Here is a 22558-nt window from a genome sequence, read left to right as displayed (position 1 = left end):
TTTCCTGGGGCTGCTGCTCTGACTCCTGGGGAGTTTGCTTCACTGTGGCAGCAAAACATTGCTGAAGAAACAGACCTTGTTCTTCCAGCAGGGCTCTGGGCTGCCTTTGACACGGTCTTTCTTGACCTCATCTCAGTGTCCTCTTGGGAAAGATGGGAACCTTTCTCTTTATCCGTGCCTCTGGCACTGCAGACATCTGAAAACTGAGTTTTGGAATCGGCCCTGAGGGCAAGAAAGTGTCAGAATAGGCCAGAGGAGGGTAGAAGCACTATTGAGCGCTCTCTTGCTCATCTTTAACCCCTTCCTGGGTGATGTGGAGAGGCTGTCTTCTTAGTGTCTGCTTGCAGGGATCATGGTGAGTTTAAAAAATTTTGTTTTTAAAAGAAAACAGAATTAACTTCCAGTCTTGGAATTTGTTTCAGAGAGCAAAATATCTTTAAAAATCCATTTTAAAAGAACATTATAAAAAGACAGCCTTCTGGTGTCTCTCAGAAGATCAGAGGAAGGTGGAGAGCAAGTCGAGAGAAAGTCTGACACCTCAGCTTCTCCTTGAAGGCAGGTTTGTTTTGGCTCTGTGTGCTGTCACGCAGTTATCTCGATCCAGAGATGTGATCTTGCTGGCTCCAGCGCGGGTGCCAGGGCCTTGACGTGCCAGCACTAGGCAGAAAATCCGAAGAATGCATCTGTTATCAAGCAGCAGTCAGATGGGGAGGAGGAAAGGTGGTGGGTGAGCCCCCGGCTAGAGAACTCAGAGAAGGGGACGGGCTGGCTTCAGAGCAAAGTCTGTGACATTTAATTGCCTCTGTGACCAAGGAAATGGCATGGTAGCGGTGGTGGTTTCTGCTCTGCTCTAACCACAGCCAGTTTTTTGAGCATGGGGCACCTGTGTGGCACTGGGCTGCAACAGCCTGGACAGGAGTGGTGAGCCCAAAGTTTTGTTATGGAAATGGTAACTTTGGTTTGGGGCGTTACCATTGGAGTGGCTTTTTCTGGTGTTGTCTAATGGCTACTTTGGCAAGAACAATTTTCAGTGTTTGGATAACACCACAGCTTCCTCCATCTCCTTTTCCTGACACAACAGTTATCTGTGATAGCTCCTGTAGGTGAGGCAAAACCCTCTGAGAGGTTATTTCAACCCCATCTGATAGCTTCAAACAATACCTTGGCTGCTTCAGCTCTGAGGCATGTTTGCCAACACCAACAGATGCCTGAAGAGCAGCAAATGGACTGTTCTGGAGCAGGACCCACCAGTTGCTTGTTGTGTGTAGCTCAGCAAATGCTGGGAGCAATTTTAACGCTCCTCCATGGGCTTGCCCAAGTGCACATTGCATCTGTTCACCTTGAAATTGATTTTAAAGAGAAGCAGGCTCCAGGGCACCGATAGCAGCCTGGCTTAGCCAATGTATCTGAAAGGTCTCTCTCTCACAGAGAACGTGTCTTGGCTGCTGAGCAGAGCTGACCTTTGCTGTGGGGATTTGTTTCCTGGCTTGCGAGAACTGCGTAGGCAATTTTGGGTGCTGTTGTGCTTTTTTGTGTTAGTGGAATGTTTCAGGGCAAGTCGCTCTGGTCTTTTTCTCAGGCTGGAGCAGTAAAAGTGTAATACCTCTGGGTCATGTTAGCTGGTGTACTTAAACAGTAATAAGGAAGAATAAGGGCTGTGCCCTTTGAGATGAAGTGGTGGGTGTGAATTTACAATGAGAAGTGGTTGCCTGTCCTCGGTCCCCTTACATTTCGAACAAATCAGCTGCAATTCAGTTTCATGTGTTTGTTGTTTTTTTTTTTTAAAAGCTGACAATTGCTGTCCCTAAACTTCCAGGAGCTTTCCATCTGGAGCTTGAAGAAGGTGTGATTGCCTCATTTCTAGATAATTTCCACTGATTATTCCTAGTCTCAATTTGTATTGTGGGGATTGCCTACAAGCTGCTTCTCAGGTCCTCTCCCTGCTTGTTAGCAGATTCCAGCCAGCTGTAGACAAAATACTTTTCTCTGCAAACTTGGTTGTGGGATGGAAACAACGCCAGGCATCTGCAGTGTGGCGGAGGAGTGCCTCACAGGCATGCACTCCTGCACAGATCCTGCACAGATCTGTGGGCTCTGGGTGTAATCAGGTATGTGCTCCTGGGAGCAGTCACCAGGCTCTCCTTGCCACCCCCAAGGTGCTCAGGAGCAGGTCAGATTTTATGGTCAAGTGCAAAAGGGAGCTTATTCAAACGTACTCAGAGAGCTAGTCAAGATGCAAACGTGGACACGCAGAAAAGAAGTAAAACCTGTTCTGTCTTAGTTTCAGCATCGTGTTTCTGTGTTGCTTGGAGCCAGCAGCCATCAGGCTCTGGCTGTTGCAATTAGAAACCTCCTTCCCCAGTGCCTTGTCTTGCTGAGCGGGCACCTTGGGCAGGCATTGAGATGTCCTCTGAAAGGGAGCTGCAGGCAGTTGAGCTGTTAAATTTGGTGGCAGTTCAGTCCAGATGCTCTCCTGCAGCTTCCTCACAGCAGCAAAGCTTCAAGATTGCTCTCCTGGTGGCTGAAGGTGTCTTGAACGTGAGAACTCTTTGCTGCACCTTCCAAAAGGGGTTAACAGTTTGCAGCCCTCTGCTACGTTTGATGCTGTAATCTTGGCATTTTTACAAGAGTTTGGTTAAAAGATCTGCTCTCCACCTCTGTTGCAAACCCCTTGCTGTGTAGACACGTAGGGTGAAGGTGTGCAGGTTCCCTCTGGCTCCCAGCAGATGCTGGCTTGGAGCAGGATAACCAGTGGTGCTGGTGTTGATGGCCTCACCACAATCTCCTTTGCCCCGTTTCCACAGGAGACCTCATGGGACCTGAACCCTTACCCTTCAGCTGGGTCTTCTTGTTGAAGAACACATCATGATCAGACCAAAGACCAAGTGGCCTTCCCCTTCCTGTCATTTCCATTTGAAGGTGCTCCAGAATTTGGCTGCTCTGATTAAAAATGCAGCTTCTAGCCTAAATTTAGAGATGGCTAGAAATATTTGTATGTGCTGCCCTTTAGCTTAAATCAATTCTACCTTCATAATATTTACTTCCTTTATGTATTTATAACTGACAGGCATATTTCCCTGTCTTGATTTTATTAGGTTAGGCAAGCCAACCTCTTTAGTCTTTTTCATAAAATAAGCTTTCTTTTCCTCTCCTCATCTTTGCAGCTGTCTTCTGCAGTTCTTCACCTTGAGTTTATTTTTTTATGTTTGCACGACCACAGCTACACAAAATAACTTTAGATTAAATTTTGCCAGAGCCTCATATAAAGGCATCAAAACTTCCTTTTCTCTTTTATAAATAACCTTGTTTGATATATCCTATGATTGTTTGCTTTTCCATGTCTGTCTTGCTTTGGCTCAGACATCTTGCCATCAGCTGAAGTATCCGGGTCTGCATTTTTTTCTGCTTCCACTTAGTCCCACATGAGGACATGAGCCAAGGTGCACAGATGTTGATATTGCACTGTTGGTCTTTGTCCCCATGAGGTCAGCTAGTCCTGTCCCTGAGGCTGTCCCATTTTTCCTGTACGAAAACCTAAGCCTGCCATTGCTGTCTGGGTGACCACCCAAATAATCAAGGTGAGGACAATAGCACTAACACCAATAGCACCTCTGTCAGTTTTTGGGATAGTGGCTGTTGAGGGAAGCATAGATCTCCATCCCACCAGTGATGGTACCCTGCCTCAAACTGAGAAAGCTGACACTGGGCTTGGTCCATGAGAGAGAAACCACACAAAGGAGGGCATTTAGGTGGTGATACTTCCATCCTGCATGCAGAACATGTATCTAACTTGGGGCAGAAGCTGCTGTAGAAAGCATCTGGCGTCTCCCAGTCTGTGACAAGGGCTTTCTGACTGAGCCATGGGCTGGAGGCTGTGATGAGCAGGAGACAGTCAGGCTGCAGGCACCCCTCCAGAAACACCAGGCACTGCCCCGGATCTGAGTATTAAATACAGCCACTGACTGGCATTACTCCTACCCCTTGGGATAAATCCAGTTCCCTCCAGTACCAGTGTACCCACACAAGGTGTTTGAGGCCTTGCACAGTCATGCACCCACCATATATAAAGGCATGGACTTTAGTGGCATTTGTTTAAAGGTGGGTCCATATAGAGAAGGTCCAGGTACATGCTGCTTCCCCAGGCACAACCCTGCATGAGCAGGCGACGTGCTGTGCCTTCCTTGAAGATAGGTAAAGCTGCCTATCCAACTTTGTCTTAGGAGTGTTAGGTGTGGGGTGAACCCCACAGAGCAGATCTGCAGCTCAGGTCCATAGGTTGATGCTAAGGACAAGTTTTTAGGTGCACACAGCTCAGTCTTGCTGCTCTTGGCAGTCTCATGGCTCCTGTTTATTATATTTTCCCATTTACAAGTGCATGGTCTCACCAGCACTTTGTCGGGAAGACAGATAAAACACGTAGCAGGGGCCTCAACAAGCTATAGCTGTATGCAAACATAGCTGGGGCAAAGTGATTAGAACAAAGGAATTAGCTCAGGTAGCTGATGTACCCAGTGCAGGTGCACCCTGGGTTTGGGAGGGTTGTAGGAGCCGTGGGTATTTATCTGGGCAAAGCAGGAGCCTGTTTTTTCCACTGATGGTTCTATTTGCTGTCTGTTGAAGTGGCTTTTATGGAGCAGCTTTGCTCTCATCAGATTTCAGGGACCTTGTTTTATAAATGGGATCGCGGAGGTTGGGTTGCAGGAGTCCTGATGTGGAGGACCTGCTGCTGGGCTGGGCTGCACCACAGCCTGGGATGGATGTCAGAAGCCACCCTGCAGTGCTAGGACACACTCAGCTTCAAGGAAGAAAAACACAAAATGGTGATTTATTTTTTATTTTAGTTTAATTTTTTTCTCTTGCAACACTCCTTATTTCAGAGAGTTTTAACCGAATGTGAATTCTATTGAAGTGGCATTTCTCAGGGGAGGAAGACAAGCAAAGAGCACTCCTGAGGGGCTGCGTCATCAAGCTGGACATGTTGAGAGGCTCTGTGTGTCAAAGCACAGGAGCTTCACCTCGTCCCTGGGGTCCCCAGCTTTCCTGGACTTTGAGTAACCAGGCAGTGTAGCAACAGCAGCTATTTACAGGGGAGCGTGTTGGGATAAATGACAGGGCCTGGAACAGGTCCAGGCAAAGGACTTCTCGAGCAGGGCTTTGCCTATCTGTCATGCTGCAATCTTAGCAATAAGATGAGCTGATAAGATTTCTGCTAGGGGGGGCTGAGAGGGACACTTATCTTTTTCCTGCAAGAAGACCAAGTCGGGGAATTTGGCATTTTCAGTGCATGCTTAGTAACAAGCTCTGAGTTTGGAGGAGTGGAAAATGTGACTCAATCTAATTATAAACCAGCTTTTCAGACAGGCTGGGAAGTTCCTTGTTTTGTCCTGCTCGTAAGGGTTGTTGCCCTGAGCATCCGGGGACACTGAGGAACCTGATGGTAAGAAGAATCCTGCAAAGGAGCCAACCTGAGATCGTGGCTCCATCTCTCCTGTCCTTGCCGTGCTCTGGGTGCCAGCTTTCCAGCAATCTGCTGAGGGCAGGAAATCTCCAGGGCTGGTTAGCTGTGCAGTGGCAGCATTAAACGCCCAGCTCTTGGCATCCCTGCTGTGTGGTATTTTTGCTTCCCTTTGGCCTTTCCCTTATAAAAAGTCATGCTGAAAGAAGAGCCCGACTGAACTTTTTTTTTTTGAGCTGTTTGAGGCTTTTCCTGCCCCACACTCACCCCCAAAACAAGGGAGAAAGAGGGGTGTGGGCAGTCCGTGCTGACCCCAGCCCCGGCGCGGGCGGGCTGCGCCTTCCCGCTCCAACAATAAGGCTAAACAAATCCTTCCAAGCTGCTTGCATGAACTGATGAAAGGAGGATTTCTTGGGACACTCAATGTTTTGTAGTGACCTCCCAGTGAAACAGCTGTTGTGTTCCCTTGCCCAGGCAGAGTGGGCTGCTGAATGGTGCCCTTATAGCAAACACAGGGGCGCATCTGGAAAAGAAGCTGTCATGGTAGGAGTATGTGAGGACGGCGTGAGCTGGGCGTCACCTCTGGGCCTGCACCCTGGTGAAGCCATTTTACAGATCAGGAAGGAGTTGGTGAGATCAAGCACTGCTGGTGGGGCCAGCCTGGCACAGCCCTACAGAGGAGGAGGGCTGCTTTCCATGCGTGAGGCTTTGCGTGCCCGTTCAGTGGTTGGAAAATGCAGATTAGCAGCAGGCACGTAAACTTCTTGTTCAGGGTTTTCATGAGCACATAAAAGTAGAGCAGCTACTTCAAATAGCTTTGCTGCCCAGTCCTTCAGGGACTGAAGTTTGAAGGCCGGGGCCAGGACTCAGTGATCTTAGAGGTGTTTAACAACTGTGACAATTCTGTGATGCAGTCTTGATCTACCTGAGCTCAGCTTTCTGAGCTGACAGATTTGGTTTGTTTTAAGACAAGAGCTTCAGAGCACAGAGACATGCAGGAAGAGCTTTGCAGGGCTTTATGCAGGACCAGCTGAAATGCAGGGTTAGTTTCACTACCCTGACCTACTCCATGCACAAAGGAAGCTCCAATTACTGGCTCTGCCCATACATCTGAACAGCAGAGGTGAGCTCCTGCTGATAATGACGACTCAGGTCACCAAAGCTGACGTATTTCTGAGAGGCAGCAAAGTCTCAGGGCTGTTTTTAGATTTTCAGGGGCAGATGCACCTGCATGAAATGTCCTGGAGCAGCTTGTTTTCATCTGTGAGCTCCTGTGCCTCACAGATTTGAGGCATGGGGCAGATTGGAAAAGCACTGTCTGCTGAGGACACCCAAAAGCCAGCCGTGGCAGGTATCATGATCTCCTCTGCAGAGATTCCTCTCTGCTTGCTGTGCCAAGTGAACACAACTTCCCTGGCACCACCACTGTGCCCAGCAAGCAGAAAGCTCCAAGAAGTGCCCACCCTCCTTTCACCACTGTTTACTGAGCCTTGGGTTTCTAGGCAAGACCTATCTGACATCCTAGTTTGTAGTTCTGCCATATTTGAGTAAAGGAATGGAGCTGTAAGGCTCCTTTTTTCATCATCTCCCAGTTGCATGCAGGCAAGCCTCCCTTTCAGGGCTCTTCCTTGGCCTTCATCTTCATGGTGGTGAAGAAGAAGAACACACTTAATGGATGCACTGGCAGAGCCTGCCTCCCAGAGAAGGCCTTGATCCTCTGACTCAGAACCTCATGGATTCTCTTGGCTCCAGGTCAGCTGTACCAGCACCATGACTCATGGCAGTGCCCACAGTTCATCCAGCAGCACTGGGCTGGATCTGATGTCTCTGCCACTACTTGTTTGGCCCATGCAGGACAACACAGCCCAAAATCTGCCTGCCGGTGTATCTGGTGTAGGACTGAGACCACCTGTTGCCTCTGCTGACAAAACTTCCCAGTCCTGCTGCATTAGCAGGGAGTTAAGATAAAGCTTGGGCTTAGGCAAACAGCTTAGGTTTGACTCTTTCTCTGCAGTTATATTTGCATTTGAATTGCATTTGAATTTCCATTTTCTTTCCCCTGCCCACTGGTTAATTGCTTGCAGGAAGCAGAACAGCTTGGGTCAGTCGACTTGAGCACAGTTCAGCTTGCCTTCTGCTCACGTGGAGAGGGGGCTCCACCAGGGTGTTTATCATTATAGGCCCAATGGATAATGCTGAAGGAGCAACCCCAGAAGGGGGGTCTGTCCTGCAGGAAATTGTCATCAGTAATTATACTCCAAATGAGATCCCTGGCACAAGGTCTGTCTTTAGCAACAGCTGGACATGGGGCAGGGGGAGATCTGGCAGAGCTGCAGGAGTATCTGTGCTCACCCCTTTCCAAAAGCAGCCTGGGATTTTGTGGGACTGATTTGAAAGGGCGCAGGAAGGAGCGGAGTCCTTAACTGCTGCTGCTACCCCATGGGAGGTCTGGCAGCAGAGCTGGAGAGATCCCAAGGGATACTTCCAGGGCCGGGAGGATTTCATACCAGAACTATAGCATGATCCTATGGTACCTGTCTCCTGTTAGAGGACTTGTTGCCTTGTTTTCAGAGGATTCATCTGTGGGAGGACTAAATACTTGGAGGATTAGGGGCCATTCTTGTAGGCAAGAATGTGGGGTTTGCTTGCATTCCCTTGGAGACAGCAGTTTTGCTCACTGCTCTTTTGCTTATCTTTGTCTTGTTGGTTACAGGGCTTTAAGATCCAAGTTTAAAAAAACAAATCAAACCAAGCTATCTTCTTTCATGAGCTGACTGCTCTTGCTGGCCTAAAAATAACAGGCCATGTATATCTGGAAGGACTTTGTGAACAAGGTCTTCAAAGCCAGCCAGACCACTGTATGTATTTAAAATCACAAACGTGGCTAATTTTTTAATGGTCTTCAATAAACTGCCAGGCTTGTGTAATCTTTCATAGATAAGCATTCATTTACAATTATCTCAAATAATAGGAAAACAAAGGCAGCCTTTTTTCCTTGAGCAATGGAAGAGTTATTTTGAAACCAGACCCCTTGAGGGAAATGGCAGGGTTTAAGGCTGATATTTATTATGTACATAGAAAACTGGGAAACTTTTTACAGGAAAACTAGAGATCCCAAATCATTAACTATGTGTAGCCTTAACACCCTTTGAAGGAAACAATACTTGAAGGAAAAACTGTAAGAACAGAGTCCAGAGCTCCCTGCTCCCAGTTTCATGCCACCATGAGCACAGAAACAATGGTGACAAGGACAGACCCACACTGTGCTGGTTAGCGTTCATTTCCGAGCAAGTATTTTTATTCAGCCCAATAACTGCTTTGATTATCTACTCTAACCTTGCGGGGCTCTTCCGTTGTCACGTGAACATGGATAAATATTGCTGCCAGGGCAGTAGCTGTGTTTAAAGCAGAGCCATGGCATTGAGGACTTGTTGCCTTCCTGAAGATTTCCCTGGGGAGACACAGGCGTCTTCATAGGCATAACACACATAAATTTGATTTTTTGAATCACCTCTTACAGAACCCTAAGAAACAGTCCACATCTCCTCGCAGGCTGAATACTGCTGAACTAGCTCAGCTCTTTTTAAATCAAGTTTAAGTGGGTTTATAAATGTTCTGCAGCCGTCGCATCCCTGCTAGAACAAGCCGTCCCAGTGGGTGAGTGCCTGGCCTGTTTTTTGTTTGCAGGAGAGCTGAGTTTTTGGTGAGAATCTGTCTATCTGCAGTTTCATTTTCTAGTGTGAGCCCTAAAAACTGATGTAAACTGTAGGTTAAGGACGGTTTTCCAAGGAGAAGTATTCCCGTGCCTCCCTCACTTTTGCACTTTTGGCCACCTCTCCAAAGTATGTTTGCCTCTCAGACACAGAAGCACACATCATTGAAGAGAGTCACCTTGTGACATGAGGTTCCTCCTCAAGTTCTGGGCCATGGCTGGGGGAGTGGGAGCAGCAGAACCCCCCTGGCTCCCAGGAAAGCTGATGATGTGATCCTGTAATTGAGGGCTTCTTCGGAACACACAGAAAGGGAAGGTTTGTTCCAAATGTAGCCTTAAATTACACATTTGGTGCACATTTAACCACTCACTTTTAAAGTTTTTATTATTCTTGATTGTGTAAGCCTCAGTAATGCTGCAGCTTTGTCCTGGTTCCTTCTGTTTCTGTTCCCAACGTGTGCCCAGCCCTGCCCTTCCTTCTCCCCAGTGGGCAAGTTGCAGCTAATTTTGGTACAAGGAGATAAAGTGCTGCACTAGCCAGCTCCTGCTCAACACTGGGTTGTGCTGGGCACTGTCCTGGCATCTCAGTTTTTAGAGGATGTGATAAAATTACACCTTTTTTTTTTTTTTTTTAAAAAGGAATTCAAGTTCTGGCTGGGCAGGATCAGCCTCTGCCTTTGTCCTCTCTTGGCAGAAGCAATGCCAAGTAAAGACAATGTTCTCCTTTGTTCCTGTGTGTCCCTCTCAGGTGAAGGGCTGGTTTTCCTTTGGGCTGGCTGAGGTCAGAGCAGCTCCTGTTCTAGCTGCAGGGGGAGCGGGTGCACGTAGCTGTAGTGCTGCCAAAACCTCTGCTAGAGGTGCAGGTGAAGAGCAGAGCTGAGGAGGACATTCAGGTAGGACACATAAGGGTGTGTGGCCCCTGGAGGTGACTTTCTCTGCCTGGTGTCAGCAGGAATCAGAATGTCTTGTACCCAGACATTGCCACTGAGGAGTTAACTAAAAGCTGTGCTAACAGCTTTAAACTCTGCTCTATAAACTGTACCCAGAGTGTGTCTCATGATGTGCTCTCCAGCTTGTCCAGGCTGGCCAAAAGCAGTGCTGATCCTTCACAGAGGAGAGGAATGAGGGTGTTGCCCCTCATGAGGGTGGCCGAAACCTTCTGTGGGTCTTGCACAAAAGCTTTCTTGTGCTGCTCTCTCATCAAAAGACTTTCCGATCCTACATCACCCTTCAAAAACACATCCAGAGTCCTCCATGTGCTGAAACCCACAGCAGGGGGGGGGTTAGAGCACCCTTCTGCCCTGCCTTCAGTGGGCTGCCTCGCCCTGTCCATAGCTGGACCCAGCCCCACAGCTCCAGCATCACTGCATCTGTCCATCCCGGGGCTTTCCCTGGCAGGAGATGTCCAGGCGAGTCCAGTCCCATCTCTGCACCCACTGCTGGGCACAGGGGCAATCCTGCCAGGCAAGTTTCCTTGCGAAGCTCCTTGGCTGGCTTTGTGTTTGGATAAACTATGAAATATGTATGAGCTTTACAGAACTGCAGAGGAACTAAAGCACCCTTTCGGGAGGAGAGCTGGAGCATGGCCCTGCATTGGACTGCAGCAAGCCCAGCACCTCAACCAGGAGGCTTGGTTTGTCTCTCTGGGGCCCAAAATGTCCTGTTTCCTCTGAATGTGGAGGGAGATGCCTCATGGTGAGCTCTGGAAGGCCCAGCTAGGGCAGTTTCCTAATGTCTCCAAGCCTGGAGGGGTGGTGAAGTTCAGGTTACTTGTCTTGGGGTACTTACAGCCCCCTGAAAATGTCACAGCCCATCGAGCTCAGTGTCACCCCTGCCACCACACAGCTCAAGTAGCTCTGCAAGACAGACGGGCACAGACAGTAGCAGAGACAGACAGATGGACATCAGCTGGGAACAGGAGCTTGGGGGGTTTATGTCCATCCTCAGCTGTTCCCCAGGTGGGGGAGAGGAGCACTCAGGCCTCCTGCACACGTGGCTTTTCCCTGCCTGGGATGGGGAGCACCTTGGTAGGGTGTCAGCTGTGCTGGTGGCGACAGGGAGAGGACCAGCTCTGGAAGACCAAAATGGCCAGGGGAGCCAGAAGGTCCAGACCTGGGCTGGCAAGGAAGGGGACCCGAGGCTGGAAAAGGACAGTAGGCTTGGAAAGGCATGAATGAGTAAGTTGGGGAGCAAGGGCAGCCAGGAAGGTTCCCACCAGCTCCCTCCTCTGGAGCAGATGGAAATGCCGCCGTTGTGTGCATCGCTCTGTACAGTTTCAAGGGGCAGCTTGTGCTCCTGGACCATGCAGCACTGGTCTGTGCCACCAAAGTGTAAAAAAACAAAGTGTTGCTGTTGACTTAAAAGAAGTAGTAACCAGTGTGTTGGCCTCCTGAGGTGCCTTGTGGTCTGGGCCAAAGCCCCCCGTTGGTTTTAGTCTGCAGAAGGAAGTTTGCTGACCCCGAGCCAGTTTTCCAGCTTCTGGCAGTCGGGGACAGTGGGAAAAAGCAGAAAATTAACAGAAAAAATATGTTTTGCTGAGCTGCTGGACTGATGGGCTTGCAGGATGTGATTACAGGAGGAAAGAAGTAAGATGACAGGGATGGAAAAGGAAGAGGAGGGTAGCTGTTGAATCAGCTTTCCTGTGTCATGTAACTTCACCCTCAGCTTCATAGCTGTCCCCATGACTTGAACTTGCCTTCTGTCCTTGGAGAAAGTGAACCATGTGTGCTTAAGTTGCACAGCAAGTGCTAGGGAGCTGGTGCCTGCAGACCTGCAGGACCTGATGACCTCCTGTGGTTCCGTAAGCCCCTTGGGACCCAGTGTACCCTGCAGAGCTCATCCTTGCCACCATGTGGAGAAGGAGACACAGTCTGTTCATTCTCAACCTGCTACACTTCAGATTTTTTTTTCTTTAATCCTTTAAATTAAATGTTACTTCTGCTAGAAGCTGTATTAATGCTGTACTTCTAAAAGCACCTTCTCTCTCTTACTTGGTAGATCTCTGAAGCTGGGAAGGACTCCTTGCCTTCTTGGTTACACTGGAACACGGAGAGCAGCTCCCTGGAAGGGCTGCCCCTTGACACAGACAAGGGCGTCCACTACATCTCGGTGACCACGCTGCAGCCCTTCCCAAATGGGAGTTATGTGCCACAAACTGCAAACGTCTTCTCCATTGAGGTGCACCAAGAAGACCACAATGAGCCTCAGTCAGTGCGAGCGGCTGTCCAAGACACGGGTGACACAGCACCTTTCGTGTGTGGCTCAGAAGAGCCAGTCACTATCCTGACTGTCATTTTGGATGCCGACTTAACAAAAATGACACCAAAGCAGAGGATTGAACTCCTAAACAGAATGAGAAGCTTTTCAGAGGTCGAAATTCATAGCATGAAGTTGGTTCCTGTTGTAAATAACAGACTCTTTGACATGTCGGCCTTCATGGCTGGACCGGGAAATGCAAAGAAGGTGGTAGAAAATGGGGCCTTACTCTCATGGAAACTGGGATGTTCTCTGAGCCAAAACAGTGTCCCCAACATCAGCAAGGTGGAGGCTCCAGCTAAGGAAGGAACCATGTCCGCCCGCCTTGGCTACCCTGTTGTTGGCTGGCACATTGCTAACAAGAAACCTCACCTCCCAAAGAGGATGCGGCGGCAGATCAACGCCACCCCTACGCCTTTGACTGCCATCGGGCCGCCCACCACTGCTGCTCAAGAACCACCGACCAGGATTGTCCCCACCCCAACATCACCTGCCATTGCACCTCCCACAGAGACAATGGCACCCCCTGTCCGGGAGCCCATACCGCTGCCAAGGAAGCCTACGGTCACCATCAGAACGAGGGGCCCCATTGTCCAGACACCCACTCTGGGACCGATCCAGCCAACCAGGGTAGCAGAAGGCACGGGCACGGCCTCCGTGCCAATTCGCCCCACGATGCCTGGGTACATCGAGCCCACTGCAGTGATCACACCCCCCACAACTACCACGAAGAAACCGAGAGTCTCCACTCTGAAGCCGGCCACGCCATCCACTACGGATTCCTCCACGGCAACAACACGAAGGCCTACTCGAAGACCCAAAACACCACGTCCAACAAAGCCTCCCAGCACAACCAGATCTCCCATCTCCAAGCTGACAACAGCCTCCCCACCAACCCGTGTGCGCACCACAGCCAGTGGGCTGCCCCGGCCCTGGGAGCCAAACGAGCCACCCAAGCTGACCAACCACATTGACAGGGTTGACGCATGGGAAGGCACTTACTTCGAGGTTAAAATCCCGTCAGATACCTTCTACGACAAGGAAGATACCACCACTGACAAACTGCAGCTGACCTTGAAGCTGAAGGAGCAGCAGATGATAGAGGAGAACTCATGGGTACAATTCAACAGCACCAGCCAGCTCATGTACGGCATGCCAGACCATAACCACATCGGGAAGCATGAGTACTTCATGTATGCCACTGACAAAGGTGGGCTCTTTGCTGTGGATGCTTTTGAAATTCATGTCCACAAACGCCCACACGGGGACAAATCTCCAGTGAAGTTCAAGGCCAGGCTGGAAGGGGACCACAACGCAGTGGTGAATGACATCAATAAGAAGATCATGCTGGTGAAGAAGCTGGCTCTGGCATTTGGTGACAGGAACAGCAGCACCATCACAGTGCAGGACATCACCAAAGGCTCCATCATAGTGGAGTGGACTAACAACACGCTGCCCCTGGAACCCTGCCCCCGGGAGCAGATCCGGACTTTGAGCAAAAAAATTGCAGATGACTCTGGTGGGCCAACCCTGGCTTTCTCCAATGTCTTGCAGCCTGAGTTCAAGCCTTTGAACGTGTCAGTGGTTGGCTCTGGCAGCTGTAGACACATCCAGTTCATCCCAGTGACAAAGGATGGAAGGGTGATTTCGGAGGCGACGCCAACAGTGGTGGCAGGCAAAGACCCCGAGAAGAGCAGCGAGGATGATGTTTACCTGCACACTGTCATCCCCGCTGTGGTGGTGGCCGCCATCCTCCTTGTGGCTGGCATCATCGCCATGATCTGCTACCGCAAGAAGAGGAAAGGGAAGCTGACCATTGAAGATCAGGCCACCTTCATAAAGAAAGGTGTCCCCATCATCTTTGCCGATGAGCTGGACGACTCCAAGCCCCCGCCATCCTCCAGCATGCCCCTCATCCTCCAGGAGGAGAAAGCCCCACTGCCCCCCCCAGAGTACCCCAACCAGAGCATGCCAGAGACCACGCCTCTCAACCAGGACACCATCGGGGAGTACACGCCGCTGCGGGACGAGGACCCCAACGCGCCGCCCTACCAGCCTCCCCCCCCCTTCACCGCACCCATGGAGGGAAAAGGCTCCCGCCCGAAGAACATGACGCCGTACAGGTCCCCGCCGCCCTACGTCCCCCCTTAACGAACGGGAGGCTCTCGGGGGAGAAGGGGCCTCCAGCGCCACACCAGTGCAGTCTGTGGGCCGGCAGCCCCCTTGCCAGCCGGGAACCCGAAACCCCAGCCCGCTCCCCAGCAGGCCCTCCCCGGCTGCGCCCGCTGCACACGAGCGCTCGCAGGACTTTCGGGGGGACACTCGTTTTATTTTTTGCCTAACAAGCTTTGGTTTTATTTTATTCATAGAAAAAAAAAAAAAATTCTCGGCTCAAACACGCCTTCCCCGGCGGCTGGGCTTCTGGCCGGGGCCGGGGCAAAGGGCAGGGAGGGGGGCGGGGATGGGATGGGACGGGACCGGGATGGGATGGGAGGAGCAGGCAGCACTGGGGTGGCACTCTGGGTCTCCGCTGTTTGCCTTTAACACTAACTGTACTGTTTTTTCTATTCACGTGTGTCTAGCTACAGGACGTAACATGAAAGGTAGCCTAAAAATAATTAAATTCAAGGGACTTTCTGAAGTCGATGTTTTTAAGTTTTTACATTTAATCTGCTGTTTACCTAAACCCGGATGTGTAGTTTTGGGGAGGGGAAGGGCAGTGCTGCACTGCAGGTGAGCTCCCAGGGCGATTCGGGGTTGGTCAGGAGCTCCCTTGACGGACAGCTAAGCCTCCTCCTCCTCCTCCTTGGGGGGATTTCTTGGGTCAGGGCTTGATTCTTTTGTTACTATTATTTTTCTTCTAATCAAAGGAATCCTATTTTTCTCACACATCATGGAATAGTTATGTGCTAAGTCAGTTGAGGGGTACCTTTGGCTAAGCAAGGGGGGCAGCTGCCCACACTTTGGGGTGTAGTTCTGTGCTGAGGCAGCGGGAGGGTTGCAGCCCCGTGCTGTAGTGGCTTCTCTGTGCTTCCCAGCAAGCGCTGCGGTGGTCTTTTTTTAAGCAAAACCCCTCCCCATGAGGCATTTTGGCGAGGGTGGGGTGTTTGTTCCATAGTAGGGTGCTACGGGGAGCTCTTGGGAATCCTCCTGGAGAGCAGTGCCGAAATGGCGGCACCCAGCGCTGGGCTGCTCGCCTCTTCACCGCTGCTCCGCACTGGGCACTGTTGGAAAAAAAGTTTTTTAAAAAGGTAAAAAAAAATAAAGGGGAAGGAAAAAAAAAAAAAAAGGAAAAAAATAAAGACAAAAAAAAAGCGCCAGGAATCGTTAATATTGAAAAAAAAAATCAGTGAACTCTCAAATCTAATTTTTTACTAAATTTTTGATACAGCCTCAAATCGTTTTATTAAAAATGACTTAAAAACCGGTGTGCCGCTGCCAGCAGTTTGTACCAGCTCAGCTCCCGGTGACGGCTCCCGGGACCCACCGCCCCGATGCGGCCGAGCTGGTGGGGGCCGCGGGGCCACCCCCGGCTGCCCCTTCCTTCACTTCATGGTTCTTCTTTTCCTCTCTTTGCTCTGGATCACGTCACCCACTGGTTTCCCTGATGTGTCCCTGCCGGGGGGCCTGTGGGCGGGAGCGGTCTCCCCTATCCCGGGGCGGGAGGGGGCGGGTCCGGTTGGTTGGGCGAAAGACCGGTCCCCGCTCCGCCGGGCCCAGTGTGAGGGCGGCGGGGGCAGGGGAGTGCACACACCCCCCGGCGTGGTTTGGGCGGTTTCCGCGCTGTGTAATGATCCGCACGCAGTCAACTAAACGCCCCCCGGCACCGCCTCCACCGGCACCGGCACCGCTCGGGGCGGCCCCGGGACACCGGGAGCGCAGCGCCCTCTGGCGGCAGCGCGGGGTTCCCGGCCCCTCCCGTCCTAGGTGCGGTGGGTGACACCATCACGCACGGTCCCGCCCCGGCCCCGCCCAGGAGGGGGCGGCCGCGCGGCGCCGCCATGTCGGGAGCGGCGGGGCCGGGGCCGGGGCTGCCCGCCGGGCCGGGCCGCTCCCCGCTGCCCTGCGCCCCCCGCCCCGCCGCCGTGCTCCAGCTGGGCGGGGGGGCCGAGCCGGCCCGGCCCGGCGTCGCCGTCATCGACCTCCGCTTTCCCCGCGGCGCTGCCGCCGACGTGAGTGCGGCCTCGCCCGGAGTGCAACCGGGGATGGACACCGGGATGGTCCTGGAGGGGGCATGTGGGGGCGTGCCCGTGCGGGATGGGGATGGCGGGGGCGGATACGGTCACGGTATTGGGAGGAGACCGGGCATATTCCCGGTATGCGGGAAGGATGCTGGGGGCGGTGCCGGGGATGTACCGGTACCGGTACTGGGAGTGGTGCCGGGGGCAGTGCTGGTATAGAGGTGGGGGGAGACCGCTGCTGGAGCATTGCCAGGGGCAGCACCTGTACCGGTGTTGGGAAGGATACCGCGGCCAGTCCCGGTATGGAGGGAGAGGGATGCTGGTCCCGGTCCCGGTGTGGAGGTGGGGGACGCCTGTCGTGGATCCAGTACGGAGACGTGGGGTTGCCAGCCCTGGTCCCATCATTATGGGGAGGATGCCGGTGCCGTTCCCGGCACCGGAGGGTACCGGTGTGGGTGTGTCGCAGGGGCTGAGGTCGCCCTCCCGCAGGTGCAGGAGATCGTCTTCAGGAACTTCTACACAGCGTTCCTGAGCGTGCGGGTGCAGCGCCCCGGCTCCCGGCGCTGGGTGACCTGCCTGCGGGACTACCGGCTGATGCCCTGCCCGCACACCGAGGAGGGCTCCCAAGACTACTTCTCCCTCTGCCGCCAACAGGTCGGCACAGCCGGACGGCAGCCATGGCATCATTCCCTGTGCCAACACCCCAGTATGGCTCTCACTCCCTGCGGTCCTGTGATGGTGCCCCACCGTACCCCCATGCAGCAGCATGCCCACCGGCCCCCTTGGTGCCCCTCCAGCCCCTGCTAGCCTTCCCCAGCAGTGAGGGGTCCCATGCTGGGCCAGCCCGTGCCCTGCTCGGCCCAAACAGCCACCTAGAGGTGATGTTTCCCTCGGGCTCTTACCACCTGGGGCAGGTTGGGGGTTTTTTTGGCGCAAAACCCAAAAGCTGTCCCAGAGCAATGCCAGCCCCTGCTGTGCCCCCGGCGGTGACAGCTCCCCCCATCCCTGCCCCGGCAGATGCTGTGTGACGTGGACCAGGTGACAGCGTTGCGGTTCATCCTGCGGCAGCCCTCACCGGTCTGGCTCCACTTCACCATCGAAGAGCTGCAGATTTTTCCCCCTGGACAGAAGGTGAGCGGGTTCCAGAGCCGCCCTCCCTGCCAGGAGCCGGAGGGAGGTCCAGGAGAGGCCACTGTCCCCACCCTTGTGCCTGGCATTGTTCTTCCTGGCTCCGAAGACTTCAGGCTCCCTCCAGAGGACACAGGGGTGTGGGTCCAAGTCCTTGTCCTTTGCTGGGGCGTTCGGGAGCCGGGGGAGGGGCTGCTCCAGCCACCCCCAGCCCTGCCCGTTTTAGAGGTGGGTGTGTCTGAGCAGCAGGACAGAACTGGAGGCTGCTGCACCAAATTACAGGTTACACCCACCCTAAACACTAGTTTCCCTTTAATGACGGTAAAGTTACATATCTATGCAAAGCAATATAAATCCAGGTGGGCTCCAACCCACAGCATGCTCCACGGCATGAGGGGTGGAAGTGGACACCCCTTATCTGACCCTCTGGATCTATTTCAGAGCCCCCAGAAGGATTTTCCCTCCTGGCTCTCCCAGCTGACCCCTCCGGAGCAGCCACCCAGCCTGCATGGGGTGAGTGATCCCCCATGAGATATTACAGTGATGGAGGGACCCACATGGGGTGTTGGCCATGGGCACAAGCATCCCTTGTGAGGCTGCTGGCCCCTTTTCTGCCCCATCAGCTTCAGTCCCTGACCAGGAATAGCTGTGGAGCCCTGAAATGCCCCACCTTGTGCTGTGGTAGTTTGCAGTGTGCAGAAGGAAAATATGTCCACGGGGATGTGCCATTGGAGTCTGATTGCCCTCTGGGGACAGGAACATCCCTGTAGGAGCAGTGGGTGCACAGCATCACTCAGCTGGTGGGTGGGATGCATGAGGATGGGGTGGCACTTTGCTGAGGTTTGCCCTGGGGAGCTCGTTGCCCAGCTGGGGCAGAGCAAGGTCACAGCCACAGTGCATGTTTACAGCTTGCAAGCCACATCTGTCTGGCCAGCAGCCTTCAGTGAGCAAAGTCCAGGCTGGGCACGGCAAGCAGCTGTCTGGCCCATGGGAACCTGCTGAATCAGCCACTGGCATCTCCTGTAGGAGCAGGGATGGGATGGGAGCTGTGCCATGAGCCCCAACACACCTGGTGCAGCTCTGCCACTGGACTGCAGTGCTATAGAGCTCACACTGCCACAGCAAGGCTTCTGCCAGCCCCAGCAGATCTGGGAGCTCCAGTCCCTGCCAGGGTGTCTGGCATGCAGAGGGTACACCCTGGTCCCTTGCTGATCACTTGGATCCTGTTTCCCTTGGCCAAGGGGTGGGCTGGGAGAGACACTGGGGGTTACTCTGAGCTTGGCCATTACCAGCATCCCCAGGAGGCACCCACAGGCAGGAGAGAAGCAGCACAGGGCTTCACCCTGGCCTGAAGAGCTGCTGCTGAGCCTGTGCATCCTGCCTAGCTAAAAGTCCCAGGGGAAACAGAGCCTGTGGCCAGGTTTCTGTCACTGGGCCTGGGGAATGCCCTGGAGGGAGGCTGTTGGGAAACTCTGTCCTGTGTGATTAGGTTTTTAATCATTAGCCAGTGGTCTGCTTTCTGTCCTTGCCCTGGACACCTGCCAGCAGAGACAGGCTGTGCTGGCACCACCTCCCCCAGGGCTCAGGGTCACCCATTTCCCCAGCTGACTGTTTTCCTAGAGCAGGGCCCTGCTCACCACATACTGGGAAACCACAGGGGGGTTGGGAGCATGGGCACCACAGGGATAGTGCCCAGCTGCCTGGGGTGTATAGCCACCCAGCCACACCACTGCCCAAGCCCAGGGTGACCCAGCCCATCCCAGCCATCCCTGCTCTCCACAGCATCATGTCCTTCTCTTTCCAGGAGCTCCCTGACCCAGAGAAGGTGTCGACAGAGGTGCAGCAAATGTGGGTGCTGACAGAGGTGATCCGGGCTCGCCAGGCAGCTGCCCGCATCGGGCGCTTTGATGTGAGTCCCACCACCCTGTACCACTGAGGGAGCCCTCCTGGAGGGACTGCTCACAGCAGGACGGGGAGGGGGCTTGGGGCAAGGTGCCCTGGCAGGGCAGGGACAGATGGTTTCTCTCTTTTCCAGGTGGATGGCTGCTACGATGTCAACCTGCTTTCCTACACCTGAGCCCCAAGGTGTCAGATGGAGGACACCAGCTCCTCCATGCTCCTGGGGCCCAAACGGATTCCTGTGCTCCTGCATTGGCCTTTGTTCCTGCAGCCCTGGGGGCTGCCCAGGCTCTCCCTGTGCCCTTTCCTTGGCTCCTCCTGGGCTGGCTGGCAGTGGTGGGCAGCGCTGCCGCCCGAGAGCCCTCTGTGAGCCTCTGCCATTCAGCTGCCAGGGCTCAGCTCTCGGCATGCCCCGTGTCGCCACGGACAAAGCCCTGTTCCCTCCACACCTCTGCTCTGTGGAGCGGCCCTGGCCCTGCCTGCAGGACCAGGCTCCTGCGGACAAGGGGGTGCTGGGGCCGGGGGGGGGCGGCTTGGAGGGAGTTGGGGGCTCGGTCCCGAGTAAAAGCTGCTACCTTGGTCCTGCCTGTGCCTTCCTCTCTCTTGGGGAGGGGGTGGTGGCCGTGTCCCAGAGCTAGCATCCCCCCGGGTGGGCGGGCGGGAGGCGGTGCCGGTGTGCGGGGCGGGGCGGGGGCCGGCCGGACTCCATGTCCCAGGGGCCCCGGGGCCGTGAGGCCGTACCGGGAGGGAGGATGCTGCGGGCGGGCTGCCGCGCCGCGCTGCCCCGCCGCCCCCCGGGCTGGGCACCACTGAGCGGCTGCGGGGGGGCCGAGATGGGGGGGCTCAAGCGGACCCCGCTGGACGATCTGCACCGGGCCCGCGGCGGGAAGATGGTGCCGTTCGCCGGCTGGAGCATGCCCCTGCACTACGGGGAGGGTCACCTCCAGTCCCACCTGCACACCCGGCGCTACTGCTCCCTTTTCGACGTCTCCCACATGCTCCAGGTAGCCGGGAAGTTAGGGGGCACCCGGGAGGGTATGGCTGGGGATATGGGTGGGGGTACCCACACCACCTCACACCCCCGTTCACCCGTTCCAGACCCGGGTGTACGGCCGGGACCGTGTCAGGTTCATGGAGAGCCTGGTGGTGGGGGACATCGCCGAGCTGAAGCTGGGACAGGTACAGGATGTAGGAGGGGGGCACCAGGTGTCCGGTGGGGTCAGAGGTCCCCGAGCGGGCAGGGGAACTGGAGGGGATGGGCAGGCTGCCCGTGTTCCCAAGGGTTGCATTCGCAGGGCACCCTGACACTGCTAACCAACGAGAAGGGTGGCATCGTGGACGACCTCATCGTCACCAACGCAGTGGGAGATCACCTCTACGTGGTGTCCAATGCTGGCTGCGCCGACAAGGACTTGGCTGTCATGAGGGTACAGGGCTGCCCCAGCCCCGTGGGAGGTGGGGACAGCAGGGACATCCAACGGGAATGAGGCCTCCCCCCTCGCCTTTTAGTGGCATCTGTGGCTGCATGGGGTGAGGTGACTGCAGCCACGTGCAGGGCTGGTACCAGCCTGGACCCTGTGCTAGCCACTGGCTGTCACCCTGCAGGGCAGAGTGGCGGAGCTGCAGGCTGCCGGTGCTGAGGTTCACCTGGAGGTGTCAGACAACGCACTGCTGGCTCTACAAGGTACTGAGCATCACCATGGGGGGGCACAGCCCTCACCCTCCTCTGGGTCCCTGCCCGATGTATGTCAGTGCTCTCCCCACATCCCCCCCCTTCCCCAGACACTGCTGTCCCCCAGAGCCACCTGCCTTTCCAGGTCCCTCCATGGCACGGGTGCTGCAGGCGGGGCTGTCAGATGACCTGGCCAAGCTGTCCTTCATGAACAGCATCACCACGACAGTTTTTGGTGTGCTGGGCTGCCAGGTCACACGCTGTGGCTACACAGGCGAGGATGGTGTGGAGGTACCCCAGAAGCTGTGCTGGCACCCCCCATCATGGTAACCAAAGGTAACACCATACCCTGCTGACCCTGACCCTGCCCCCCTGCAGATCTCTGTGCCCGCAGGGCAGGCAGTGGAGCTGGCAGAGCAGCTGCTAGGTGTCCCCGAGGTGTGGCTGGCAGGACTGGCAGCCAGGGACAGCCTGCGCCTGGAGGCTGGGCTCTGCCTCTATGGCAATGACATCGATGAGACCATCACACCTGCTGAGGCTGGGCTGCTGTGGACCTTGGGTAAGTGCCATGTTCATCCCCACCACCTCCTTGGGGTGGGCACAGCAGGAACGTGCCCCCAACGGGGCTCAAGAGACCAGGTGGGCATCACCAAAACAGGACCTGCTGGCATAACGAAGGGTGGTGAGGCCCTGCACCAACCTTTTCCTATCTCTGCCCTGCAGGGAAGCGCCGGCGTGCTGCCATGGACTTCCCTGGCGCGGCCATCATCATGGCCCAAGTGAAAGAGAAGCCGAAGCGTAAACGTGTGGGGCTGACGTCAGTGGGACCCCCCATCCGGCCCCGTATGGCCATTCTGGGCCCTGAGGGCACGCCAGTGGGTAGGTGGGGGCAGTGGGGCTGGCATGGACTCAGCCCACAGCTGCACCCATGACAGGGGACAGGGGTGGGGCTGCCAGCCCTTCCTCACCCATTCGTGTCCTCTTGTCCTCAGGCACAGTGACCAGCGGCTGCCCCTCACCCTCCCTGGGCAAGAACATCGCCATGGGCTACGTGGAGACAGCACACAGCCGTGCCGGCACCACACTCGCCGTTGAGGTCCGGAAGAAGCAGCACCCAGCCCTTGTCACCAAGATGCCCTTTGTGCCCACCCAGTACTATATGGCCAAGTGAGGCTGGTGCCCACTGCAGCCATGGCCCCTGACCCCAATAAACACCCCTGCCCTACTCTCCTGGCCTCCTCCATGGCGGCGATGGC

At 54.6% G+C, this 22558-nt stretch overlaps 3 protein-coding genes and 1 long non-coding RNA gene across 12 annotated transcripts in view; 3 read left to right on the top strand and 1 right to left on the bottom strand.

The window, feature by feature from the left end:
• Window positions 1-15063, top strand: part of DAG1 (dystroglycan 1) — a 51413-nt gene extending 36350 nt beyond the window's left edge. For all 5 annotated transcript variants that reach the window (XM_071755559.1, XM_071755561.1, XM_071755560.1 and 2 more), the window contains one exon: window positions 12165-15063. In XM_071755559.1, the coding sequence (XP_071611660.1) occupies window positions 12165-14573 (2409 nt within the window). In that variant the 3' untranslated portion in view covers window positions 14574-15063. The remainder of the gene's footprint in view (window positions 1-12164) is intronic.
• LOC139801412 (uncharacterized) lies at window positions 14794-16114 on the bottom strand. Of its 2 annotated transcripts, none has more exons than XR_011728198.1 (2): window positions 15840-16114; window positions 14794-15646 (listed from the first exon to the last, which is right to left on the bottom strand). It is a non-coding gene; the product is annotated as an uncharacterized lncRNA (long non-coding RNA). The 2 variants fall into 2 exon arrangements; XR_011728197.1 differs by having other exon boundaries at window positions 15875-16114.
• A 166-nt stretch (window positions 16115-16280) lies between these two features.
• NICN1 (nicolin 1, tubulin polyglutamylase complex subunit) lies at window positions 16281-20209 on the top strand. 3 transcript variants are annotated; one of them, XM_071755564.1, is made up of 6 exons: window positions 16281-16594; window positions 17093-17257; window positions 17621-17734; window positions 18173-18244; window positions 19536-19640; window positions 19767-20209. In XM_071755564.1, exons 1-6 carry the CDS (start codon window positions 16424-16426, stop codon window positions 19806-19808), a joined length of 669 nt encoding a protein of 222 aa, XP_071611665.1. In that variant the 5' UTR covers window positions 16281-16423; the 3' UTR covers window positions 19809-20209. The 3 variants fall into 3 exon arrangements, with proteins under 3 accessions (XP_071611665.1, XP_071611666.1, XP_071611667.1); XM_071755565.1 differs by lacking the exon at window positions 16281-16594 and adding an exon at window positions 16604-16738; XM_071755566.1 differs by lacking the exon at window positions 16281-16594 and adding an exon at window positions 16710-16824.
• Window positions 20210-20317: 108 nt separating this feature from the next.
• AMT (aminomethyltransferase) lies at window positions 20318-22528 on the top strand. 2 transcript variants are annotated; one of them, XM_071755554.1, is made up of 8 exons: window positions 20318-20634; window positions 20729-20809; window positions 20926-21057; window positions 21236-21314; window positions 21448-21593; window positions 21681-21861; window positions 22026-22181; window positions 22295-22528. In XM_071755554.1, exons 1-8 carry the CDS (start codon window positions 20338-20340, stop codon window positions 22471-22473), a joined length of 1251 nt encoding a protein of 416 aa, XP_071611655.1. In that variant the 5' UTR covers window positions 20318-20337; the 3' UTR covers window positions 22474-22528. The 2 variants fall into 2 exon arrangements, with proteins under 2 accessions (XP_071611655.1, XP_071611656.1); XM_071755555.1 differs by lacking the exon at window positions 20729-20809.
• Window positions 22529-22558: the final 30 nt, after the last annotated feature.

Source organism: Heliangelus exortis, chromosome 12 (genome assembly GCF_036169615.1).
Source record: "Heliangelus exortis chromosome 12, bHelExo1.hap1, whole genome shotgun sequence".
Lineage (NCBI taxonomy): Eukaryota > Metazoa > Chordata > Aves > Apodiformes > Trochilidae > Heliangelus > Heliangelus exortis.
The sequence above is the reverse complement of the archived record's forward strand: the minus strand, read 5'-3'. Positions and strand labels throughout refer to the sequence as shown.